The 26,927-nt window shown below is 38.4% G+C and overlaps 1 protein-coding gene across 1 annotated transcript in view; it reads left to right on the top strand.

Annotated features, from left to right (window-relative positions):
- Nucleotides 1-1,924: 1,924 nt before the first annotated feature.
- Nucleotides 1,925-26,927, top strand: part of LOC124798091 (E3 ubiquitin-protein ligase BRE1A-like) — a 162,537-nt gene continuing 137,534 nt past the window's right edge. The window contains exon 1 of the mRNA XM_047261334.1: nucleotides 1,925-2,871. Coding sequence (XP_047117290.1) covers nucleotides 1,925-2,871 — 947 coding nt within the window. The remainder of the gene's footprint in view (nucleotides 2,872-26,927) is intronic.

Here is a 26,927-nt window from a genome sequence, read left to right on the forward strand (position 1 = left end):
TCGATGAGAGCCAAAGGTGTTTTCATTACGAGGTACATTTATTCTGCAATGAATAATTTTGTTTCGATTGTGGTTATGCAAGGCTATCACTATTAGACAGACAGACAGTATTATTAGCAAGACAGTTGTAACGTTCCCTGGCAAACTCATGTTATTAAAGAACAAGAGTTTATTTGTACCATATGCGCCGCTCTGGGCAAGTTGTATATATCGTAATTATTGAACAAAAATATTACTGAATGTGGTGTAAAAGACATTTGTTATTCTCCTTATATTTTTTGTTGTAATATTTCTCTGTATTTAGGATAGGAATTTTTCTGTATTTATTATGTGATTGTAAAATGTGTCAGTATTTGCGATAGCAGAGATATAAAATGTTGTCAGAAGAGAATAATATCGTCAATTTGCAAAGAAATGTTAATAGTCAGCAATACTATTTAAGCACAATGCATTATGTATTCTTTGGTCTTCTCTGTTCAGAAGTCATTGCGGTAGGACACTGTGAAAGAGTTTTTTACGAATGTGTAGACTTCTTTTGTCTCTGTCTGAACTTAGCCGCCATTAGACGATGCGTTACGAATTAATGTGAGTTGTACTACTGTTTGATCTAAATATATCAGAATTTATCAAATGTGTGAATTATTTATGTAAATTAGCTTGCCCACGTCATCTATAAAATTTCTTTAAGAATTTTTCAGCATTTTTTAGTGGTGTTGCTGGGCTGTGCCGCGACCAACAATAGCAGCGGCGGCATATTTAAAAAATTATCAAACCCGTAAATCGGGAACAGATGCATAAAAATCAATAGTGAATTAAGAAATTGTTCTTCTTTTTCAGTGATCCTGTGGCTGATAAAATTTGAATTAATTATACGTTTGTGCATTCGTAGGCGGATAGTTAATGTTAGTTAACATTGAAATTTAAACAGTTTGGTTCTTTAAAATAACTCAAATGCACAGTGAAGTAGGTTTGATCAGTGATAAATGTCGGCTTGGCAATAATTAAAACATTTTCTGCTGGTAGAGATAATCTTGTGTTCTATGGCTAGTGCCGGGATAAAATTCAGTAAAAATATTTAACAAAAAACCCACTGCATCTGGAAAGTGTATGCCAAGGCCGAATGATTTAAAGGACTCAATTCTCAACCTAATATTCTTAACCAGTTCATATGAGATCACGTAAATATTATTTTTTCTTTAAATGCACGTAATTCTTAAGAAAGTAAAAATTTTTATTACCACACGAAAATAAGAGAGTGGTTCTACAACAAAGTTCGCACGAAAGAAAATTAACTTAAAAGCAAAAGATAAAATTTATTATTCTTCTTTAACGAAATTTCAAATCAATTCCATTCATTTCGACGATTTCGTTAAATTGGCGCCCAACGTGGGGCCCAAATATGCAGTGGCCACTAAATACCCGTGAGATAACTAGGGAATTAATATAGTCGAACTTTGTTGCAGAATATTTAATAATTTTTCTATGTTGTATGTATTGCATAACCAATATTGTGTGGTAATACCTGTGTATGATTTTTTGCATGAGAACACTATGTACCCAGAGGCAAGCTGAAGAAGAGAGCTCAATATTTCGAAAAATTAATTACCTACCACAATATCAGGGGGCAGCTGCACCTAAGATAGATCACCAAAAGGTAAAGCTACAGTGTAGTTGTCCTGTGGGTAGTAAAGCAGCCTCAGTGCAGTGTTCTCGGATCATTAGTGGTGTGCTTGTTGTTAGTACTTTGTTTTAAAATAACAGGACATTTAGGTAGTTAGTCATTGTAGTATATAGTAAGTGTGTATTAGTTAATGTCCATTTCTTGTGTGATTATGTCAGTGAAACCTGAGTGTTAGGATATTTAGTTCAGATTTTATTTCTTTTGTTTACTATGGTTAGATTGCGTAGTCAGAAAGATATCAACATGGATAATGAGCAACAGTCAGTAAGTAGTGATACTGAGTTAGAAAGTGGGACACAAAGTAATGTTAGTGACGTAGTTCAGGAAGTACAATGTGAAAATCTGGGGGCAGAAGGGCAAGAAATGTTGCCATTGCCACCCAGTGATTCAGTTGATAGCGGAAATACTGTGCCATCCGCAAGCACTGGACACGGACCAGAGAGTGGTGAGGTGTCAGAAGTGCAATCATTAAGAGTTATGTTCGAGCGCATGCTCAATTTCCAAGCTGAATTTGTACGTGTGCAAGCAGAGCGTGATAGAGAACGTGATGCTAAACAAGCAGAGCGCGATAGAGAACGTGATGCTGAACAAGCAGAGCGTGACCAGAGATTGGTAGCTGAATTTGCATGTATGCAAGCAGAACGCGATAAGGAACGTGATGCTAAACAAGCAGAGCGCGATAAAGAACGTGATGCCATACAAGCAGAGCGCGATAGAGAACGTGATGCTAAACAAGCAGAGCGTGACCGACGCCTGCATGAGAGGGACTTGCAGTTGATGCAAACTTTAGAAGTTATGCAAAGTGAGATTGTTAGTTTGAAACAAAAATATGAAACCATACCCAAAACGGTGCAAGAATTAAGCGAAAGAGTAGATAGTGTTCAAGTGGCTAACGCCAATATCGTAGAGGAAATTAGTGTCCTGACTAACAGATTCGAGCAATTGGAAATTGACACAACTCAAGTAATTGAGGGCAAAGTGATCGAACAAGTGCACAAAGTAGAATATGAAGTCATAAAAGAAATAGATCAGAAAGTGCACGCCGCAATTGAGGCCAGAGATGTGGGCTTAAGTGCGGATGTGCAGGATCTAAAAAAGATAGTGCACAAAGACATTCCGCTGTGGCAGCGGAGTGTGGACCGTCGTCTTGCCGAAATGGAGCTTAGCTTGCGGCATGACGAGGCACAGGCGTATGTCACGCCAGCCAGGTCCAACAATGATAGGCATATAAATACTGCAGTAAAAAATTGCGACTGCGAGACAGAACAGGCAACCAATGTAAGCGAAACAAATAAATGTCATTCCAAAGTAGTGATTGAAGAAAGCTTGATTAGGAACCGACAGTTTCAGATCTTTACAACGGAGAAGAAATCTGTTCACCCTGTAGTGTTTATCAAGGGATTTAGAAACATTTTGCCTAGCGTTTGGAGTCATACCCAGAAAATACAGTTCGTTATGTCTTACATACAAGGAGATGCTGCATTATGGGCAACCGAAGCAGCTGATAGTTGCGATACATATGAGCAATTTGAGAAGGCATTCTTGGCCAAATACTGGTCAACATGTTTCCAGGAGAGATTACGGAAGGAGGTATATAATCCAGAGCCGTATTCTCCACGACTAGGCAATTTGCGAAAATATTTCGAGAAGTACATTAATAAGACCCGTTACTGGGACGAACAGATTTCATCCCGGGATTTGATCAGACTTTTGAAATCACACTTGCCGATACATGTAAAGGAAAAACTTATACACGTGCCTGAAAATGATATGGAACATTTCTTGTCTGTTCTGGACTCAATTGACCTGATTCAGGAGGACGTTAGGGCAGCCTCTGAACAGGCTAGAAGTAACGGAAATGGTTATAGAAATGGTAGAAATAACACGCCTCCACCAAGTAATGGAAACGGCGGAGGTAATAATAGGAGACAAGAGTATGCACAAAACGGAAATAGAGGTAGAGACCAGAACGGCAATAGTCCGCCGGTGAATAATGACCGGAAAAGGAGGTTCGATGACCGGTATGAAACAGGCCCACCAAGCAATAGTAGATGGAAAAATGCCAGGGGGCCGAGCAACACTAATACTTATAATGATGCAAACCGAACTTGGCCGCAGAACCAGAGGCCCAGTCCGGACCGGCAAAACAGTGATAGATATGACAATAACCGACCGCCACCACAAAATGCGCCAATTGCGCAACCGTGGCGGCCGACGCAACTCAACGTGCACATAGTGGAGGTCAGTGACACAGAGCAGCCACGCCCATCCACTAGCAATAATTCAACAAACTAGATGCAGCCGAGATACGCTCTCCATCGTCGGCTGAGGTTTGGAGTGAGAGCAGCCCGACACAGAACAAAACACCGAACAAAATCCGTATCCTTAGGTATAATGACGGGGTACAGATGGGAGATGAATTAATAACTGAACCATCCACGTGCATAAAGGAGCACAAAGACAAAGTACAAGCGATAATAGAGATCAAAATTAACAATATTGATGTGCAAGCGGTCGTAGATACAGGTGCTACTGTCAGTGTTATGAGTATGGACTTATTCAAAGTACTGGGGAAGGAAAGGCGTATGCTGACTTTTCCCGTGAATAATTGTAAAGTCACTGGAGCCATAAGTGCACAGCGACAAATAATTAAACTCCAAGTGCGGGTAGAGATGTATTTAGGGGATGAAGCCATAGCGTGCTCATTGCTGGTAGTAAAGGGTTTAAAGGTAGCCTGCATTTTGGGGGTAGATTTTTTAAGAGAAAGGGACGCAATAATCGACCTTTCTCGGGGAAAATTAAGTTTGATGAATGCTGGTAGGAGAATAGAATTGTCCATGCTCAGATCTGAAGAGGTACCTGTACCTAATTGTAATGCTATTAACATAAAGTGTAGGAATCAGTCGATACTACATTTAGACAATCATTGTCTAGGACAGAATCTCTATTATCCTGACGTACAAGGTGATCAATTAAAAGCAAATGTGGACGCACTTGTGAACAAAGTATCACAGTCCGAAAATTTGAACTCTATGCAACAGCAGGATTTGGTACAGTTATTATCTAATTATGCAGACGTATTTTCAGAACGACCAGGAATTGTTAAGGGATATCAGTACAATATCGAGGTGAAGCCTCACAAAACTTACTGTCGAGCCTCATACTCCATTCCTTGGCCCAAGAAGGAAAAAGTTTTTTTTACGAACATTTGGAGAGTTAAATAAATTGTTCAGGTTATACATTGCATATAAGCACACAAGATAAGAAAAGCAGGGTGCAACCTTACCAGGTGCGCTCAGAAAAGGAAAGAAAAATATAATCGACATGTGACGAATAACAAAAAATTTAGTGTTGGGGACTTGGTACTCTTACGCAATCATCCTAAGTCCTCGGCATCCTTGAAACAGAATAGCAAGTGGCAATTAGTGTACAATGGACCTTTTAGAGTAGTAAGTGTGCCACATGAGTGTAGCTATCTCTTAGCAGATCACCACTCAGGGAGAGTACGGGGACTGTATCTGCGTAAGGATGTAAAAGCATTCCTACAGTAAAAGACTAATAAACCTATGTGGACACCATTCTTTTGTAAATAATGAACATTAATGATGTGTGATCTTTAGAGATAATGTACTAGTGTAGAAGTGTTTAGTTATAAGAATATGATTGACTTTCTCATGTGTATGGATATTTGTGTTATGTACTCTTTTAATTTGTGTTATCTAGAACATGCTCTAAATGTTTGCACAGATAATCTGATTAGTGCAATTATTTATAGTGTTAAGCTGTGACAGAGTTCAATCAAAAAGAACATTTTAGTAATGATTAGTTAGTGTACTACATAATTTTCTATGTGCCCAAATTTGAAATATTTCTTGGCACAATCTTTTCTATTATGTATATGTATGTATATATGTGTAGTTGTCAGATTGACAGATTCGAACCCAGAATAATATCAATAATATGAGGCCCTGAGAACTTTATTATCTCACCAATGTTATTAGAGAAAATAATGCACCCAGTAGTGACCCGAGGGCACCACGGGAGGCAAACTTGTTGCAAATTTATGTAATGCAAGGTTACGCACAAGGAAGCTTCAATTGAAGCATGTGCAGATTCAAACAGTAAAAAAGAGCTAGCCAGATACAGTCCAAGTCACTTTTTGCCTACAGAGACTACACTGTAGTTACGTAGGACGTTGATAGTAAAGTGTGACATGAGTTCAAAGGAGTTATTGAACAATATGCCTGAATCCGGCTGGAATGCACAAATAAAATCTACTCGAACACGAATATAGATGACTTTTGGGCAAACTAATACCAAATTTTGAATATTTGTTACCATGTACGCAAATATCACACCTTGGTAAAGAGTTACGAATGTGCTATTACAAAAAAAAAAAAAAATTGCACAGCGGACATTGTAAATAAAAATAAAGGAACTTAAACAAAAGTGCAGTATTGTGCGGCAGAGACAGACAGTGACTGTTAAACCTGCAGCAAAACGTCACGGAATAGTTGAGTATAAGTAATAAAAAAAAACTGTATCATCGCCGTGTGTGCAAGTGGACAAGGAACTAGCACGACACGAACAGTGAACCGATAACGGACGGTGGATCAAGCTAGTGTCAAACTTTAACTTTTTGTGTGTCAAAGGACGCTAGGAAAGCGCATTGACTACAGAGATACATTTTGTCCTAAGGTGAAAACTTGCGTGTGACTAATGACAAGTCATGACATGGTGAAGAATATTGTATGGCCATAAAACGTGTTACTGTGACAACGAAACATTGTGCAAACCAGACTAGTGAAGGCCTACTGAGTAATAACTGCCACTGACTGTGTGCTTCTTTCCCACAGCAGGAAAAATGCCTATAAGGATAGTACACTGTTTGTGAACTTGTTGCATGTTTCGTGGAGCACTGCAAGAAGACGTCGCACGGGCGAGCTGATATCCAACGCGCATCCGGCTACATCAGCTATGCAGCGGCCGCAGCAGCCCGTAGCAGACCAGACAGACAGCCACGCCCCTCCGCGCCGTAGCTGTCAACGCCGGGGGCGGTGACCTACACGGAGTCAGCGCGCCGCGCCGAGCGCCGCTCAACAATCACTCCGCACCGCTCACCAAATACAGCATTATTGACTTTTTTTGAAATGTTCACATGAACTGAATAACATGTCAATGACTTCATTTCGATAAACATTGAACATTTACTATGTATGTCCGTATGTGATATATCCTAGGACAAGTGACCTTGTAGTGTATCACAAGAATAATAGTATCACACACAAAAAACTTCCGTCGAACTGTATGTGACTGTGATATTGTGTAATTGTGTAACCGATTGTGACGAACTGCTAATTTAATTCAAATGAATAACTGTTAAAGAGACAATATTGACCATGAACCAACTGGGATGGCTGGGCTCCGGCACAGTTTTGCCCAGGTTTCCTGTTTGCCTACGCCCAAATGGGGGAGCCATGAACTTATATAACCCTGAGACTAAGTAAAGAGCCATTCCGTAAATAATACAGAAGTGTAAAGAACGTTACTGGCACCATTGTGTCAAAATGTAAAAACTCTTTGCCAAATGCTGCCAGGGGGCAATATAACGTTCCCTGGCAAACTCATGTTATTAAAGAACAAGAGTTTATTTGTACCATATACGCCGCTCTGGGCAAGTTGTATATATCGTAATTATTGAACAAAAATATTACTGAATGTGGTGTAAAAGACATTTGCTATTCTCCTTATATTTTTTGTTGTAATATTTCTCTGTATTTAGGATAGGAATTTTTCTGTATTTATTATGTGATTGTAAAATGTGTCAGTATTTGCAATAGCAGAGATATAAAATGTTGTCAGAAGAGAATAATATCGTCAATTTGCAAAGAAATGTTAATAGTCAGCAATACTATTTAAGCACAATGCATTATGTATTCTTTGGTCTTCTCTGTTCAGAAGTCATTGCGGTAGGACACTGTGAAAGAGTTTTTTACGAATGTGTAGACTTCTTTTGTCTCTGTCTGAACTTAGCCGCCATTAGACGATGCGTTACGAATTAATGTGAGTTGTACTACTGTTTGATCTAAATATATCAGAATTTATCAAATGTGTGAATTATTTATGTAAATTAGCTTGCCCACGTCATCTATAAAATTTCTTTAAGAATTTTTCAGCATTTTTAGCCGTGTTGCTGGGCTGTGCCGCGACCAACAATAGCAGCGGCGGCATATTTAAAAAATTATCAAACCCGTAAATCGGGAACAGATGCATAAAAATCAATAGTGAATTAAGAAATTGTTCTTCTTTTTCAGTGATCCTGTGGCTGATAAAATTTGAATTAATTATACGTTTGTGCATTCGTAGGCAGATAGTTAATGTTAGTTAACATTGAAATTTAAACAGATTGGTTCTTTAAAATAACTCAAATGCATAGTGAAGTAGGTTTGATCAGTGATAAATGTCGGCTTGGCAATAATTAAAACATTTTCTGCTGGTAGAGATAATCTTGTGTTCTATGGCTAGTGCCGGGATAAAATTCAGTAAAAATATTTAACAAAAAAGTGTATGCCAAGGCCGAATGATTTAAAGGACTCAATTCTCAACCTAATATTTCTTAACCAGTTCATATGAGATCACGTAAATATTATTTTTTCTTTAAATGTACGTAATTCTTAAGAAAGTAAAAATTTTTATTACCACACGAAAATAAGAGAGTGGTTCTACAACAAAGTTCGCACGAAAGAAAATTAACTTAAAAGCAAAAGATAAAATTTATTATTCTTCTTTAACGAAATTTCAAATCAATTCCATTCATTTCGACGATTTCGTTAAACAGTGCATCGCTACACTAGTTTCAGGTATCCACCAAGAATAGTTATTTAAACTTCCATTTGGATAGACAATAGGCCGTGATTTGGTTACTACCAGCCGTTAGTACGATATGGCATCGTGAGGCAGGATCGGTAATTTAATTAGTGAGTACTTAAGGAAACATCTTGTTGGTAATATGAAGTTATTAATAAACAACGTATGCAACAGTGTGGTGGTTTAAATCCCAAATACCTCCGCAGTGTCTGAGAAGATTACGATTTTTAGAAGTCTGAGTCAGTGTATTCTCACCGGGCTGCGCCTTTTCTTTTTATTGGCAAAGTCATCAACAACCTAATTTCAACACTAAACCTAGAATCACTCTTCAGCGCCATGTGAACTCTTCAACAACACGTACGACGTAACAACCATATTTCAAATTTAACCAGCGAGATTTGAATTCAGGAAACGCCAATACTCCTTATAAACTCCCAACGGAATTAAGATTCAACGATGTTCGAAAGTATTAATTTAATTTCATTGAATAACAAAAAGAGAAGATACCTTTGATATGGTGCCATGTCAACTCATTATGATTGCACGCAGCTTGAACTTGATTACGTGTTGCCTTTTTCTTCAAAGAAGGTAGAATATAACAGATTTGGTGACAGATAGGTGACGTCGCTCTCGTTGTGAAATTAAATAATAATTTAAAGAATAGACGATTCCAGCAACTAAAAGTGTGAAAACCTCTGTAAAGAGATCTGTCCCTATAAGTTACGTTCTCTCGTAACCTTTCTCGCTGTATGACGTATTGAAACAATGAACTGGAATGCGAATAGAACTGTTTCTTTTTCCATTTTACATACCGCAAAATCACACCACACTACGTCGTAACATTTCAGTGTTGAAGTACTTCGCCGCTACACATCCAGTCATTTATAAGCTTATGCGATATTGAAACTGCATCTGATTCTGTACGGTAAGTAAACAGAAGACATTTAAGTCAGTAGTTCATACCTCTCCCGGATACATGACACCTCGCTTCTGAAGCTGGGCGTTCGGTTCGTTCAAGGCTTCTAGAAATGCTCAACGACTTTAAAATGTTTCGTTATTTGAACTCGAAACACAAAATGAAACAATACGATATATGAAACAAAACTGGAGTCTTTTTAATTCAATAACTCACACGACGAATTCTTATCGTTATTTCAAGTGCTCGGATGAATACGCATGTAATTGCTAGGCAACGTCTCTCTACGGTTTAGGAAACAATAGCATCGGTGTTATCGTATCACGTGAATAACCTTAAACAGCAAAGCCAGTAGCTGCAATCCTCTACACTGTTTAGCAACGTCGATAGGAATGGGTAAACGAGCAGTGGTGAAAATTTTTAAATAAATCATTGTATGTGCCAAAAAATAGTGGTATTTTGCGACTGGGAGGTATCCAGCAGTATCTAATGAAAAAACCTGAATAGTTAATCAACTCCCAATGGATTTAACAGCTAACTACATTCCAAGATATTAATTCAATTTCCTGAAGCAACAGGAGACGAAAACTCTTTTGTTACAGAGCCAGCTCGACTAAATATTATTCTACACAGCTGCCATCAGTTTCCAAAGCGTCTTCTTCTTCACAGACGGAAGAAAGTTCCAGCGGCACGACTGTGCAATGATCACAACAAACATGTATGTACAAATGAGAAGCATGGAACTTGGTGACACGTATCATTGTGAAACTAAGTGATTCATCTGTGAAGGTATAACATACATAAGTGAACTTCGTCAGAAACTCAGTAAAGTGGTTCGTCTTTACAAGTCAGGCACCTAATTTATGAACCTGTATGAAAAATTAAGACAAAGTAATCTTTCACGTGTTACGCTGTACTAATTACGTGTTCCGAAATCATAACACGGTCCGTCGTAAGACTTCAACTTGCCTGTGTTTCTCCACCAAATTCGCAGTCATTTAAATGCTTATGCGATATTCTAACTGCAGATGGCTTTGTATGGTAAATAAATAGGTTACATTTAAGTGAATGGCTCATACCTCACGCGGTTACAATGCTCCGCGACTCTGAAGCTGGGCGTCAGCTTACTTCAAAGCTTCTAAAGCTCCGCAATAACTTGAAAAAGTGTGCTTAGTTGTTCTTGAAACAAACACTGGAATCAAAGCTGAAGTTCCTTTTACTGAATAACTCACAGAACGAATTCGTATAGGCACTTCTAGTACTCGAGAGAATACGGAAGTAATTGCTAGGCAACGGTCCTCGACGGTTTAGGTGACATAGCATTTGCTGCTAGCATACCCTGTGATCAACATTAAATAGCTACCCCACTAATAGCAATCCCAGTAAATACAGAGCACATTATTTTATAGGAACGACGATATCAATAGGTAAACAAGGGCTGCAGTAAAATTTTTAGTAATTTAAATATATGTCATACGAAATAATCATGCCTTGCTATTGAAAGATATACAGCAGTGTCTAAAGGATGGAAACGCCCTAATAACTAATAAATCCACAAATAATTTAACAATTAAAAATACTCCAGGTTCTTAATTCAATTTCTTTAACCAATAAGAGAGTTATACTCCTTTGTTACGGTGGAAGGTCAGCTCAGTATGACACCATACAGTTGGCATCAGTTTCCAAATGTATTCGTTTCAACAGACGGAAGGAAATTCCAGCAGCATGACCCTGTTATGACTACAGACACTATGTATGTGTAATTGACAAGCGAGAAATATCGCTAACATCGTTGTCGTTGTGAATCTCAGCAACTGAAAGGAATAGAGCATGCCACAACTCTATCCGTCTGCTCTGACCCACGACACATATTTGGAGTAAAGTGGATAGTTTAGACGAGATGCAACGATAACCACAGATACCATTTAATAAGAGCCCGATGACATTCTTCAAGACGGCGACAGCAATATAGACCATTACAATCAAAAACAAACATAAAACATTTTGTGTAGGTGGTGCTGTACACCTTTAATGAATGTTAAGAACTGCCATATGCAGCACATAGCCGTAACGGCATATTTTATAACAGAAGATCGATTTCGGTCTAGAACCAGGAAATCATTGGGTCCAAAAACCATCTGTTCTATGCGTTTGTTTAATTAGAACAGCTGTTAGCAGATGTACCGAGCTCCATCATTGATATTATCTATATATGTGGAATATTGGGGAAAAACATTGTCAAGGTTAAATGGACGCAATGTTATGAATGCAGAGCTAGTATCAATGACGGAAGAATTAACATCTGAAACTGTGATTCCATTTACTCAGACGGATACCTGAGACGGCTTATGGACATGATGATTGTCTGGTCCCTGAACGAAATCGATCGTTTCTGTTAAAATATACCGTTGTGTATTGTATAACGCAAGTCTTAACAAATAAAAGACCTTCGGAACTATTTGAATCACTATATGAAATGAAATTATCGGATGCACATCTTAACAAACAAAAAACCATGGGAACTATTTGAATCACCATATTTATTTATTTATTTATTTATTTGTTTATTGTTCCGTGGAACCACATTTAGAATAAGTCTCCATGGTCATGGAACGAGTCAATACATGAAATTATAACACGATTATAGAAACAGATAAAATGAAATATCAGAAACATATTCAGGCGACAAGTCGTTAGTTTAAATAAAGAAAATCAAGAGTGTAACACTGGAATTTGCTTAATTTTTTAGCTCTTCCAGGAGCTCCTCGACAGAATAGAAGGAGTGAGCCATGAGGAAACTCTTCAGTTTAGACTTAAAAGTGTTTGGGCTACTGCTAAGATTTTTGAGTTCTTGTGGTAGCTTATTGAAAATGGATGCAGCAGAATACTGCACTCCTTTCTGCACAAGAGTCAAGGAAGTGCATTCCACATGCAGATTTGATTTCTGCCTAGTATTAACTGAGTGAAAGCTGCTAACTCTTGGGAATAAGCTAACATTGTTAACAACAAACGACATTAAAGAAAATACATACTGTGAGGGCAATGTCAAAATTCCCAGACTATTGAATAGGGGTCGACAAGAGGTTTTCGAACTTACACCATACATAGCTCGAACAGCCCGTTTTTGAGCCAAAAATACCCTTTTTGAATCAGAAGAATTACCACAAAAAATAATACCATATGACATAAGCGTATGAAAATATGCGAAGTATACTACTTTTCGTGTTGAAATGTCACTTATTTCAGATACTGTTCTAATGGTAAATAAAGCGGCATTCAGTTTCTGAACAAGATCCTGAACATGGGCTTTCCACAACAGCTTACTATCTATCCGTACGCCTAGGAACTTGAACTGTTCCGTCTCGCTTATAACATGCCCATTCTGTCTGATTAAAATGTCAGTTCTTGTTGAATTGTGGGTTAGAAACTGTAAAAACTGAGTCTTACTGTGATTTAGCATCAAATTATTTTCCACAAGTCACGAACTTATATCATGAACTACATTATTTGATAATGTTTCAATATTACACACAAGATCCTTCACTACCAAGGTGGTGTCATCAGCAAACAGAAATATTTTTGAATCACCTGTAATACTAGAAGGCATATAATTTACATAAATAAGAAACAGCAGTGGCCCCAGCACCGACCCTTGGGGAACGCCCCATTTAACAGTGCCCCATTGGGACTGAACATCATTACCACTCTCAATATTGTGGAGGATTACCTTCTGCTTTCTGTTCTTAAAGTAGGAGGCGAACCAATTGTAAGCTACTCCCCTTACTCCATAATGTTCCAACTTCTGCAGTAATATTTTGTGGTCAACACAGTCAAAAGCCTTCGTTAAATCAAAGAAAACACCTAACGTTCGCAACCTTTTATTTAATCCGTCCAAAACCTCACAGAGAAAAGAGACTATAGCATTTTCAGTTGTTAAGCCATTTCTAAAACCAAACCGTACATTTGACAGCAAATTATGTGAATTTAAATGCTGCAGTAACCTTGTATATACAACCCTCTCGATAACTTTAGCAAACACCGATGGCATAGAAATAGGTCTATAATTGTCAACATTATCCCTGTCTCCCTTTTTATAAAGTGGCTTCACTACCGAGTACTTTAATCGGTCAGGAAACCGACCACTCCTAAAGGAAAAGTTACAGATATGGCTAAGTACTGAGCTAACATACTTGGAACAATACTTCAGTATTCTGCTAGATACCCCGTCATATCCATGAGAGTTCTTGGTCTTTAGTGATTTAATTATTAACTCAATCTCCCTCTTGTCAGTATCATGGAGGAGCATTTCAGGTAACAGTCTCGGAACACTTTCTTCTAAGAGCGCTATATGATTCCCTGTTGGGACTAGGTTTCTATTTAGTTCACCTGCTATATTCAGAAAGTGATTATTAAGTACTGTACATATATGCGACTTATCAGTAACACGGACATCCCCACTACGCACTGATTCTATATTCTCGACTTGTCTCTGCAGACCAGCCACTTCCTTTACGACTGACCATATGGTTTTAATTTTATCCTGAGACTTAGCTATTCTATCTGCATACCACATACTTTTTGCCTTCCTAATAACTTTTTTAAGCACCTTACAATACTGTTTGTAATGGGCTGCTGCATTTAGATTTTGACTGTTTCTAACGTTTTGATATAATTGCCACTTTGTTCTACAAGATATTCTTATCCCTTTAGTCAGCCACCCAGGCTGCCTGTTTGTGCTAGTACCCTGCTTTGAACGTTCTAACGGAAAGCAACTTTCAAAGAGCACGAGAAAAGTCTTGAGGAGGGCATTATATTTATCGTCTACTGTATCAGCACTATAAACATCTTGCCACTCTTGTTCCTTGATAAGGTGTACAAAAGTCTGTACAGCAACTGGATCAGCTTTCCTAAAAAGTTGGTAACTATATTTAACATGTGTTGCAGCACAAAAATCTTTTAGACTTAAAATTTGTGCATCATGATCTGAAAGGCCATTCACCTTTTTGCTAACAGAATGCCCTTCTAATAATGACGAATGAACAAAAATATTGTCTATGGTTGTTTTACTGTTTCCTTGCACTCTCGTTGGAAAGAATACGGTTTGCATAAGATTATATGAATTAAGGAGGCCTACCAGCATCCTTTTCCTTGCACAATCACTTATACAATTAATATTGAAGCCACCACATATAACTAACTTTTTGTATTTCCCATAAAGTGAACCAAGAACCACCTCTAGCTTTAGCAAAAATGTTGTGAAATCGGAGTCTGGGGATCTATAAATAACAACAGTAAGAAGTCTAGCTCCACTAAATTTAACCACACCTGCACAACATTCAAACACCTTTTCAGTGCAGTACTTTGAAACATCAATTGACTCAAATGGGATACCGTTTTTCACATACATGGCTACTCCCCCACACCGCAAAGAGCTCCTCGAAAAGCTACCAGCCAACCTGTATCCTGGTAAAGGAAGCCTCTGAATTATCTCCATATTTAAGAAGTGTTCAGATATACCAATAATTTCAGAGTCAACATCTATAAGCAGTTCACTAACTTTATCTCTAATACCTTGTATATTTTGATGAAATATACTAATTCCCTCATTAATCGGATACCCAAGCTTTGTAGAAAGTGGTTTCTCTGTTAGAGAGACTTCCCTTAAGCAGGAATACCTATCAGCTGACTTCAATCTAAAAAAGGTACAGCTCTAACACCCACAACTACCGGAATTTTCCCATGAGTGATCCCACCACCCCCACCTATGCTGTCACCTATAAGTTTTGCCAACCTCCCCTTCCCATACCTGTTGAGGTGCAGGCCATGTCTAGTGAAACCCATCCTACTGATAGACTCCACCGACACCACTGAGATGTGACTCATGCCTTCTGTCATCAGCGCACCCCCAAGTCTCATGTTATTACGCCTGACGGCTGTATTAAGATGAGGCCGATCGTGATGCTGAAACAGTTCCACGAAATGCACATTCGTGTTGCCAGTCTGAGTGGCTATCTTTTCCAGGTCACCATCTATGTCATACTCCCCATCCCTATCAATACTATTACCAGCCCCACCCACAATCACTACCTGATCCTCTTTAGTAAAATCCCTACATAACCCCCCTATGTTAAAACTCACCTGAGCCAATCCTGCATTAGGCTTCACAATGCTGGTGACCTGGTACTCACTCCCCAAAACTTCCTGCAACTGCTGGCCTACACCTCTACCATGAGAACTACCTAACAGCAGAACCTTCTTCTTTCTCTTAGACTTTGCAACTGTCCTAGCCACCGTAACTGCTGAGGCCTGCTGCATACTTCCTACATCTGCAGCTACTAGAGATTCCTCTCCACTAGACTCTGACAGTTGGTCATATCTATTACGAACACCAATAATAAAACTATCTGAAAATCTCCTTCTCCTAGCAGATCTCTTGCCAACAGCCAGCTCCCATTCCCCAACCCCCTTCTCCCTCCTCATCCTGTCTAGCTCCTCCTGTGCGTTTTTCAACTGCACCTCAAGGGCACAGATCTTACGCTCCTGCTCCTCTATCAACTTACTCTTGCAACATAACCTGCAGTTCCAGGAGAGGATCTCACCAGAATGCCCACTGGCTTCCCCACTGCATTCCCCCCAGTGAAAATACTTCGAACAAGTCTCACACCGCAATCCACTACTCACGAACCTACGGCAAAGCCCACACTTCTCACTCATGGTAAAATTTTACAATTATTGAAACAAGAAAACAACTTTATCTAAGTTCCGCTACTACAATAAGAAGATGTTAAAAACTGACTACAATTATCACAAACTTGCTCTACAAGGGAAGTAACTACTATTATTGACAGTATTAATCAACAACAAGTGAGAATATAACAAAATACTAACATAGAAAGAAAATCAAACGTCTAATGACAGTAACGAAACTGAAAGCAGTTCGCAAAAATTTCTTCTGAAGTTATTTCACCGGAAAACACCAAGAACACCGGTTGAAGACTACTAAAGTTCCTAAATAAACTACTATACACAAACAATTAATTAATACTTAGCTTTCGATGCGCCGCTACAGCTGCAACTGGTCAGCGCGGAATGTAAACACGGGTAAGAGGTTAAGTTGCTCGATACGAAACCCTCACAAATAGCAGGCCATAACACAAGAAATGCAGAGGTGAATGAAGAAACCACTAATAAGTCACTTATATAGTAAATATTATCACAAAAACAGTGAAAATATATATCTGAAACCTAAAAATAGATGAAAACTTAGAGAGCGATCTCACACGCAGTCACGCGCTTATGACGTCACACCAAAGATATCAATGGTATGAAATGATATTATCGGGAAAATCGCAGGAATGGGAGAGTTGTGGATGGGGACATACTAAAAAGGCTGCTAAACGTAAAAACATTTAAGAACTTCTCTACAATAAACCGAACGAAAATATATAGTAAACACAAAATTGGATTCGAATAATTCGCTTGAGCAATACAGATGAAATTAAGACAGTGGTACTGGACACCTCCAGAAAACAACATGACTGGAAAATAGCACACACACACACACCTTCTTCCGGAATGAAGGAAAAGGAAACATAAAAAAACAAGCCTAATCGCAGCGTACGCTGTACCTATATAGCTTTAACAGACAGTGATAACAGAGCCCATACAAATGTCTCTAACATAAGCAGAAAAAAACTGCAAAATGGCAGAACTGGAATCGAATTCTTCGCTTGACCTGTAGCTCAAAGGAAGACAACGATATTACACTCAGCTTCACAAAACGACATAATCGAAAAATATCGCATAAGAACTTTTCCGTGATAAACCAGTTGTTATCACATTTCTTGTGAACTCTACTCCTAAACCGAGGACAGAGATACAAACCAACATCCACATAACATCAACTTAATCGAAAAATTATATACACAAATTCCTTTTGAATAAACCGAAAGAAAAGAAGTACAAAAAACTGGAATCACACAACAAACGGAAATAATCAGCTCAAAATCCGAAAACAAATAATTCACCAATAAATACCAAATCCTCCATCCAATTCAGCTAAACAAATACTACAAACCACAAAACAACCAATTATGCAGCGTGAGAGTGAGCGACCAGTAAAAACAAATTGAGCCTCTTATGAACAGGATTTCATAAGCACAGCGTCTCAAAAAGTCACATTCGAAAAACCACCAAATATTTGTAAATTAAAAAATTATCAATAACATTACCACCAGCAATGCAATTTCGTTAGGAGTAACCTCACTCTCGACGAACTTCCTACATTAAATAGAGAGCTAAATAACTATAAGAATCAAATGATAATCATAATCGCTAATCGTTTCACTCACAAAAATTTATCTGAACTCCTGCCGACCTTTATCTTGGAAAATCGTGCGACATGCGGAAAGAAACAAACAAATATTTATCAGAAAACAGAATAAAAATATATTCTTTACTGTTTTCTCCAAGGCAGTTTAATCTGTGGTCTCAGGTTCCACCCAAACCAAACCCTCGTATGTCAAGACGTATTTGGAATAACAGCATAGTTTACAGACATCACAGATTACACTGGTAAGTAACACAACCACAGCCTAACTTTTAATAACAGCCCGCTTACATCCAATTCAACATAAAGTCATGACGTCACATGGGATGTCATGGGTCAAAGCAAACGGGTTGAAAAGGCCAATGTGCTTGACACGTTTGCCATTGAGGAACTAAGAAATTAGTTTGAGAACACAAATTGAAAGCGCATGAACGACGCCAAATATAAAGTGTAGAAATCAGTCTTAAAAATGCAAGCACTTAATATTTGAATCTCATTCAAAAATTGAAACAAAATTGTGTTTCACGTACGATACTGTTAGTAACATCAGGTTCTGTAATCACATCACCCTCTAACACATGCTTCAACCTGCTAGTATTTCTCCACTAAGTACACAGGCAATTAAAAGCTTCTACGAATTTCTAACTACAAATGATTCGGAAGGGTGAATAAATAATTGACAGAGACGCGAATAGCTCATACCTCTTGCAGGTACAATGCTCCTCGGATCTGAAGCTGGGTGTTCGCTTCGCTCAAAGCTTCTAAAGCTCCCCAAGAACTTCAAAATGTTTCGATAGTTTTTCTCAAAACACAAAATTCACTCTACAACACTTGAATGAAAGCTGAAGCTTCCTTCACTCAATAACTCAAACAGGGAATTCGGATAGGCAATTCAAGTACTCGAGACAATACGGAAGTAATTCCTAGGCAATGGTCCTCGACGGTTTAGGTGACATAGCATTGTTTTTAGCATACCCTATGACAACATAGAGGCAACAGACCACAAAATTTTATAGGAACGAGGACAGAAATGGTTAAACGACCACTGAAATAAAGTTTTTAATAAGTTAAATATATGTTGCAGCTTTTCAGATTATAGCATCGCTTCGAAGCGACGTCGCACGCTCGTGTCCTCGATCGCGCATTCACGCAATATGTTTAGATGTTTCCACACGCTCAAAAATTAATTCTCTCAGCGCAGCGAACAGTTACCATTCTTCTATGTCCATTTGTGTAGTACCACAAACACATTTTCTGGTGTATTAATGTCCTATATCTTTTGTTGAATCTCTCCGTCATGAAATTGGAAGATTTGTCACAGAGACGGATCACATGGGCAATAGGTACTTTTATTCCGCACACACAGACGGAAAAAAGCAGAATCAACCCAGTAGTGCCACTAGGAGAATGCAAATCATGTTTGTTTAAATACACACTGAGAATTTTGTGAGTGATAGTTACCGTTGAGATTGAGGGAGGTGAGTTGATGTTAGTCAAGAGACATTTATCAGCTCTACAACCAGTAAAAATGAGACAGTGTAGTAGGGGTACGAAAAGCTGGATGTTCCTTCTGCGATTTGCGGTCTGGGGTGAGATTTCGTATGAGAGCACCAACACTCTTGTAGTCATCCCTTGAACCTTGACTGCAATACTGTTCGCCAGTCGTGTAGAGCATTCCGGCCTGTGTTATCCAACACGATATGCTTTGCCACATACCGCTGTTGTAACCCAAAGTGCCCTACAAAATGTCGACATGTTGCTTTCGCTGGTCGATCACCAGATCTGTCTCCAGTCGAGCAGTATAGGACATCAGGATTAACCGTCTGTGTATTGGCAACAACAATACCAACAGCTATAGCAACCGTCAGAAACTGAGAGATGTAACAAATATACGTCTGGGAAAGATTAGTCATTTCGAATGGTGGGTCGTGTCGTGACAGTTTCCCGCTCTTTGTTGTAACTCATTTGACAATCTGCTACGAACAAGGGGAACCAACTGCCAATACGACCTTCCGTCGGCGCCTGGCAATGGGAGAAGAAAAGATGAGAGAGGTGTCGACACGCAGTTAAGATAGTTTTGTCATCTCTTCCAGCTTATGTAACGCAGCACCATTGCCACAGCAGTCCTAAACGCTTAGGTGAACTAGTGAGGGCATCACGCAAATATCTACGTCGACTGCTGCAGCAAATGCTATGTAACTGCTAAATGTAGAAAATATGTACATAGATGTGTAGAGCTTTCCAACTGCAGAGAGACAACGGGCAAATATAACGAAGAAATCCTGAAAAGCCAACGAAAAAAAAAAGGAATGTGTTTTATTCTGAAACATTCTGTGCAGAGATTATTAACTCCAAAGCAAATTCAGTTAAGTAAGGAAAGGTTGAAATACCGTAAAGTAAGGCCCCTTTCTAGACAACATCCAAAATGTGAATAGTCGATCATTAGTCGCATTCACACAACCTCAATAGAATTACTGCTTCATCACGTAACGAAGAATTTTGAACCTTTCAGGCTAATAAATTATTAAAAACAGTAGGTGCCATCACAACTGATGGAAATCGTATCTGTAATTGGATAAGAACAGAAAAGCCTATGTGCCTACCACAGTGGTATATAGCAAAATGTTACGGCTTGTCAAGCTCAAATTCTCCTGTTCCCTCACGATTGCGACCCTAAGCTTAACGTCCTATCTCCAACTTATCCTCTCAAAGCAGACGTTCTACTATCAAGTGTCTGCAGTGAAGTGCTTCAGTCTCATCATAAAATACCTTCAATATTTCATTTTGAAAAACTTACAAAAGGTTTAACTTTATTAATGTGCGACGCTGTGTTTCAATAACTAATAAATGTGTAAATGTTATGATTTCCAGTTTTCTCCGCGGTACAATGGGTAAGTGTCAGATTACAAATCACGACGGTCCAAGTACCAACCCGGGAGTGGTCGAAAGACTTTTTTTGCACGTAACTGTTCTTTCACGTTCGACAATGATTTGTTAATGTTAGTAATGCGAAGTCGAATTAGACTCGTATTCGCTGTTAAACTGCAGGGCCGCTCACAACAGACTGGATAAATGCTTTGAGAAGTCACAGAAAGCAACGGCACAATGGCTAGAAAATTACTGTGGAGTTCGAACCACTTTTCAGGTTGATGACAGCTTTATCGTTATATGTGTACATAACATAGGTTTCCTTTGTATATTTTTGAGTGATAAACGAAATATATACTCCCACCAACCAACGCTTGCCCCACAGAGAAAATGAATAAAATTACACTAATTAAATATCCTTATTTTCTGAAAATACGGGTAAAATAATATAACTGGGTTGTGCATTAGTTAAGACCCCAGCAATGTATCAAAACTTAACTGCGTGTACTGAAGTTTATACAACAGTCACCCACTTTTCCACTTGTTAAATTGTTAATAATATAACAGACAGATTGACGTTCACAAATAATAATAAAAACTCATCACTGGTGCAAAATAGACAATTATTTGCAGCAATAGAAGAAGAGGAAAGTGACAAGTGAAGGATGTCAATAAAACCACGAACATTAACTTGACAAAGATGGTCGTTTTTCACTCTATTCCGCTACATTTTAACTGGTATCATTTTTATGATTTTACATTTTAAAGCCAGATAACATATTTTATATTATATCTTAGGCAAATAGAAATATATTTCATTTAATAAAAGAAGTAAATAGAAAATACAGTTGTGATTCTATAGATACCTCACACCACATGCATATATTACTGAGAGGGGAATTTTTATCAGTAAAGGACAGAGCAGTCACTGTAAGACTCAAAGTTTATTATCATGAAGCATCAACATATATTTCCCTGAGATAACCAAGTGAACATTTAATGAAATAAAGAAGGATTGTATTCTTGAAATCTATATTTGTGTCATGTGAGTGAGCACAGTAAATGTATAATCACGGGAATAAGTAGTGGATACTGCAAGAATGGAATGTGGTTAAAAGTAAGAAACCGAAAAAATAAGAACGAACATCAGCAGAATCATTAAAGTGCGTGACACAAGCAACTGTATGGCCGAGAATGTTAAAATTATGCAGCTAGGCCCTCATGGGAGTTAGCTACAATCAAATTGGTGATTCAATTGAAAATTCATTCTTACCAGTCTCATACAGCATGAATGCAGCAGGCAGCAGTGGTAACAGTTGAGTCTGGCTTGGCCTCTGCACTCGGAACTACGATGGAAACATCCACATGGGTGCAAGTGTTACCTGGCAACAGGTATTTTCTTCTCACTTCTCCACAAGTATTTCCATTTCATTCTGCTAGCAATCAGAGTGATCTATTTTAACTACCTGTAACTTGCCGGTTTGTGCAAGTGTAGGAAAATCGCTATCAAATTGCAGCGGACCCTGCGAGTTCCGTTCAGTAATGGTTCTGTACATAAGTTAAACAAACTCGTGCTCCAGCAGATTTTATTATCATTAATCAATAATTCCAAGGTTTTGGAAGGAAGACAGAAAACTACTCCCAGTCCACGACAGGATTCTGAAGCTGACGAATTGATAGACTTACACGTAGGTACACACAAGAAGGGGCGTGCTCCCCAGTCAGAAAATTGGTTACAAGTGTTTTGAACTAACATTCCTGCTTAGCACGTCTCCTGAGACAAACGGTTGTACTAACGGTCTACCTTCCTGAAAGATGGAGCTGGCTTAGGTTTCAATCTTTCCTGAAAGCAATCCTCCCAGTGCCTCAAGCAGGACTGTGTTTTACGCAGATAACTGCCCCTCAGTCGTCCGTCGAGGGGAGTTGGGACCAAGCGAATTCTGCATTCTTTACCTGCTTTCAAGGGCAGTTTTCAGCACTGAACGAATTTATTACTCTGCTTGATCCTTCACATAATCTCCCTTATTGTGAGCTACCTACAAAAAGCTCGCCATTACTGCAGAAAATGACTGCCTTAACTGTTATAAAAGGAATGTAAGAGAAGAGTTAAATTAGCTGTGCAGTCACTGGCAATATTAAATATCATCTGCAGTTATTAGGCAGCATTAAAGGGTCGACTACATTGACCATGGGGATGTGCATATGAGATTCAAAAATTGCTCTGAGCACTATGGGACTTAACATCTGTGGTCATCAGTCCCCTAGAACTTAGAACTACTTAAACCTAACTAACTTAAGGACATCACACACATCCATTCCCGAGGCAGGATTCGAACCTGCAACCGTAGAAGTCGCGCGGTTCCGGACTGAGCGCCTGAACCGCTAGACCACCGCGGCCGGCCATATGACATTAAACGCATCGTAAGAGTTAAGGGATAAACTGCTGTGTAACATTATAACACTACCGTCTGCTACTGCTGTACCATAACCTTAAAGTTGAAGGCAGGTCGTGAAATAAAACTATTTTGTTAAAGCAATTATGGTATAAAGCAACAGAGCAGTGTTACCCTCTGAGAGGAATTTTGTTATGTTGACCGTGTTGCACCTAACGGAGGTGGCTTATCGGTAACCAAAGTCAAAGTTACGTAAATATTCGAACAGTAACATACAATATTTTTGCCTAGCTATACTGTTTAAACACTAAGGAAAACGGTTGCCAGCCTAATTAGGCCAGAGAAAGATTAACGTACTCGTTTAAGAAAGTAATTTTGCGTAACTTTAACGGACAAACACAACTTAGACTTGTCCACACGCGAGTGCAATGAGCTCTGACACCTGCATATGTTAGCGTTAAGGTTGGAACAAACAGCTTGAGCAGCACAAACTTTTTGCAAAAATATAACAGATAACGAAACATACTATTACTTCCAGGGCTTATTCAAACTGAATGGTATTTATAACGTTACTATTAATATTCACTGCAGAATTATTAATTGGACATAGGTTCAGTATTATTGTTCAACCATTTTCCTAGCTGACATAAAATTATAAATGTAGTTCACTGCAAAATTATGAACTGATCACAGGGTAAGTCTCTCGCAACTAAATACTTTCCTATTAAGAATGAAGGTTATATGGAATTCATCAACAGGTTACTTCTCACTGTCTTTTGAATAAAGAAATTAATGTTTTCATAGATAGTGGTCTTCCCATTACTTGTTACCTAGCATTAACACAATAGACAAACTGTGCATCCTGTTAAACTACTAATATGCACTTCCAATACTCAAGAGAGACAAACACTTAGCAACCGAGTATATAACCTTCCATAAATGAGATTCACGACATTTACTACAGTGAGACACAATGTTGACAAATTTGCAAGATACTGACTCACCTTCTGCGATTTACAACTGGCGGCAATGCGATCATTTACTAAGCAAAACTTTATAAGCCTCAATTTTAAGAACTTTAATTTATAAAAGGAACAGCATATTTTACTTTCAGGTAAATGATTAAATATGTGACTTTGAAACTTCACTAAACTACATATACTGCCTCCCACAATTTCACTAAATAAACAGTAAATCTGTATATGCCCTTCTCATGAAAAATCAAGTAACATTATGTAATTAACTGTCTAACTTCGAGGCTTTCATTTTTTTCCACAAAATAGGACAATCGGTAATCATAATTCAAATGGAGAGGAACCTGAGAGGTGCTGTGATAGGAAAAAATCAAGGTAGGCACTTAAATTCAGTTATAAGTTACCTTATATTTGTGCACACTAAATCGCCCAATAAGCTGAACCTTCACTGTACATTGTTATAGTACTCCTTTACAGTGATTGCGCAGTGTGGTGGCAACTCAATGTTGGTAGGTGGAATTGCAGACAGAATTGCTGGACTTTGGCCCTTCTTGGTGACGAGGATGAATACCAATTCCAGAATCTTTCCGGCTAGTTATCCATCCATCCGAGGCATTAGAAAGTAGCAGAAAAAGCCTCTCTCGGAACCAGCACAATATGCAACTATTACATGGCAGTGCACAGTTTGGTAGCTCGTCGCCAACTAATTTCATACATTTCTTCGAAACCCACTTTCAAAATGAGACATTTACAGTAATTTTCTCACTGGTTTAAGGAAACTAATTTTGCATCATAACACAAGATATTTTTAAGCATGTTCATTTCATATGCACACAGATCAAATAAGGGACAAACAGCACACAAACTAATCTATATATTAGTAGAATAGGTATAGCCTTTAGATAAAGTAATAACAATAAGAAACACATAGTATTTTGCAGCTGTGACTTATTAAACTGATAATTCAGTAATATTCACATCTGTCAACAACTTCTTTCTTTGGGATTGGAATTATTATAGAACATCTGGAAGTCTGAGGGCTTTTAGCCTGTCTCGTACTTCTTGCTCATCAGATGGTAGAGTTTTGTCAGGACTGGCTCTCCCAAGGCCGTCTACTCCCGGGGCCTTTTTCGACTCAGGTCATTCAGTGCTCTGTCAAACTCTTCACGCAATATCATATCTCCCATTTCATCTTCATCTACATCCTCTTCCATTTCCAGAATACTGTCCTCAAGTACATCGCCCTTGTATAGACCCTCTATATACTCCTTCCACCTTTCTGCTTTCCCTTCTATGGTTAGAACTGGTTTTCCATCTGAGCTCTTCATATTCATACAAGTGGTTCTCTTTTCTCCAAAGGTCTCTTTAATTTTCCTGTAGGCAGTATCTATCTTACCCCTAGTGAGATAAGCCTCTATATCCTTACACTTGTCCTCTAACCATCCCTGCTTAACCATTTTGCACTTCCTGTCGGTCTCATTTTTGAGACGTTTGTATTCCTTTTTGTGTGCTCCATTTACTGCATTTTTGTATTTTCTCCTTTCATCAATTAAATTCAATATTTCTTCTGTTATCTATGGATTTCTACTAGCCCTCGTCTTTTTACCTACTTGATCCTCTGCTGCCTCCACTACTTCATCCCTCAGAGCTACCCACTCTTCTTCTACTGTTCTTCTTTCCCCCATTCGTGTCAATTGTTCCCTTATGCTCCCCTTAAGCTCTGTACAACCTCTGGTTTTATCAGTTTGCCCAAGTCCCATCTCCTTAAATTCCCACCTTTCTGCAGTTTCTTCAGTGTTAATCTACAGTTCATAACCAATAGATTGCGGTCAGAGTCCACATCTGCCCGTGGAAATGTCTTACAATTTAATACCTGGTTCCTAAATCTCTGTCTTACCATTATATAATCTATCTGATACCTTTTAGTGTCTCCAGGGTTCTTCCATGTGTACAACCTTCTTTTATGATTCTTGAACCAAGTGTTAGCTATGATTAAGTTATGTTCCGTGCAAACTTCAACCAGACAGCTTCCTTTTTCATTTCTTTCCCCCAATCCATATTCACCTACTATGTTTCCTTCTCTCCCTTTTCCTACTCTCGAATTCCATTCACCCATGGCTATTAAATTTTCATCTCCTTTCACTACCTGAATAATTTCTTTTATCTCATCATACATTTCATCAATATCTTCATCATCTGCAGAGCTAGTTGGCATATAAACTTGTACTACTGTAGTAGGTGTGGGCTTCGTGTCTATCTTTGCCACAATAATGCATTCACTATTCTGTTTTTAGTAGTTTACCCGCACTCCTATTTTTTTATTCATTATTAAACCTACTCCTGCATTACCCCTATTTGATTTTGTATTTGTAACCCTGTATTCACCTGCCACCGAACTTCACTAATTCCCACTATATCTAATTTTAACCTATCCATTTCTCTTTTTAATTTTTCTAACCTACTTGCCCGATTAAGGGATCTGACGTACCACGCTCCGATCCGTAGAATGCCAGTTTTCTTTCTCCTGATAACGACAACAAGTTTTGTCTCTCTCCATTTGGGACAAAAAATTTAAATGACAGATATACTACACTGCATTGAAACACACCATGACATCAAAGTTTTTACAAAGAATGGAGTATAAAATTTTGTGTTATCGATTTAATCAAACAACATTTACAGAAGCTCAAAAATGTAGCATTAAATGAAACAAAAGCAAAATAAATCAGAAGAGCATTAGTTATGGTGTTACACATGCCCCATGTTTCGTTGAGGTTTCCTGTCAGGGATACTTCAAGGAAACATCCGTAACACTTAAATGAGGTTGGCTCCAAAAAAAGATGTATTCCATCCAACTTCAGTTGGAAAAAACCTATATTACAGACATACAGTATATACA

This window comes from Schistocerca piceifrons, chromosome 5 (genome assembly GCF_021461385.2).
Source record: "Schistocerca piceifrons isolate TAMUIC-IGC-003096 chromosome 5, iqSchPice1.1, whole genome shotgun sequence".
Taxonomy (NCBI): Eukaryota; Metazoa; Arthropoda; class Insecta; order Orthoptera; family Acrididae; genus Schistocerca; species Schistocerca piceifrons.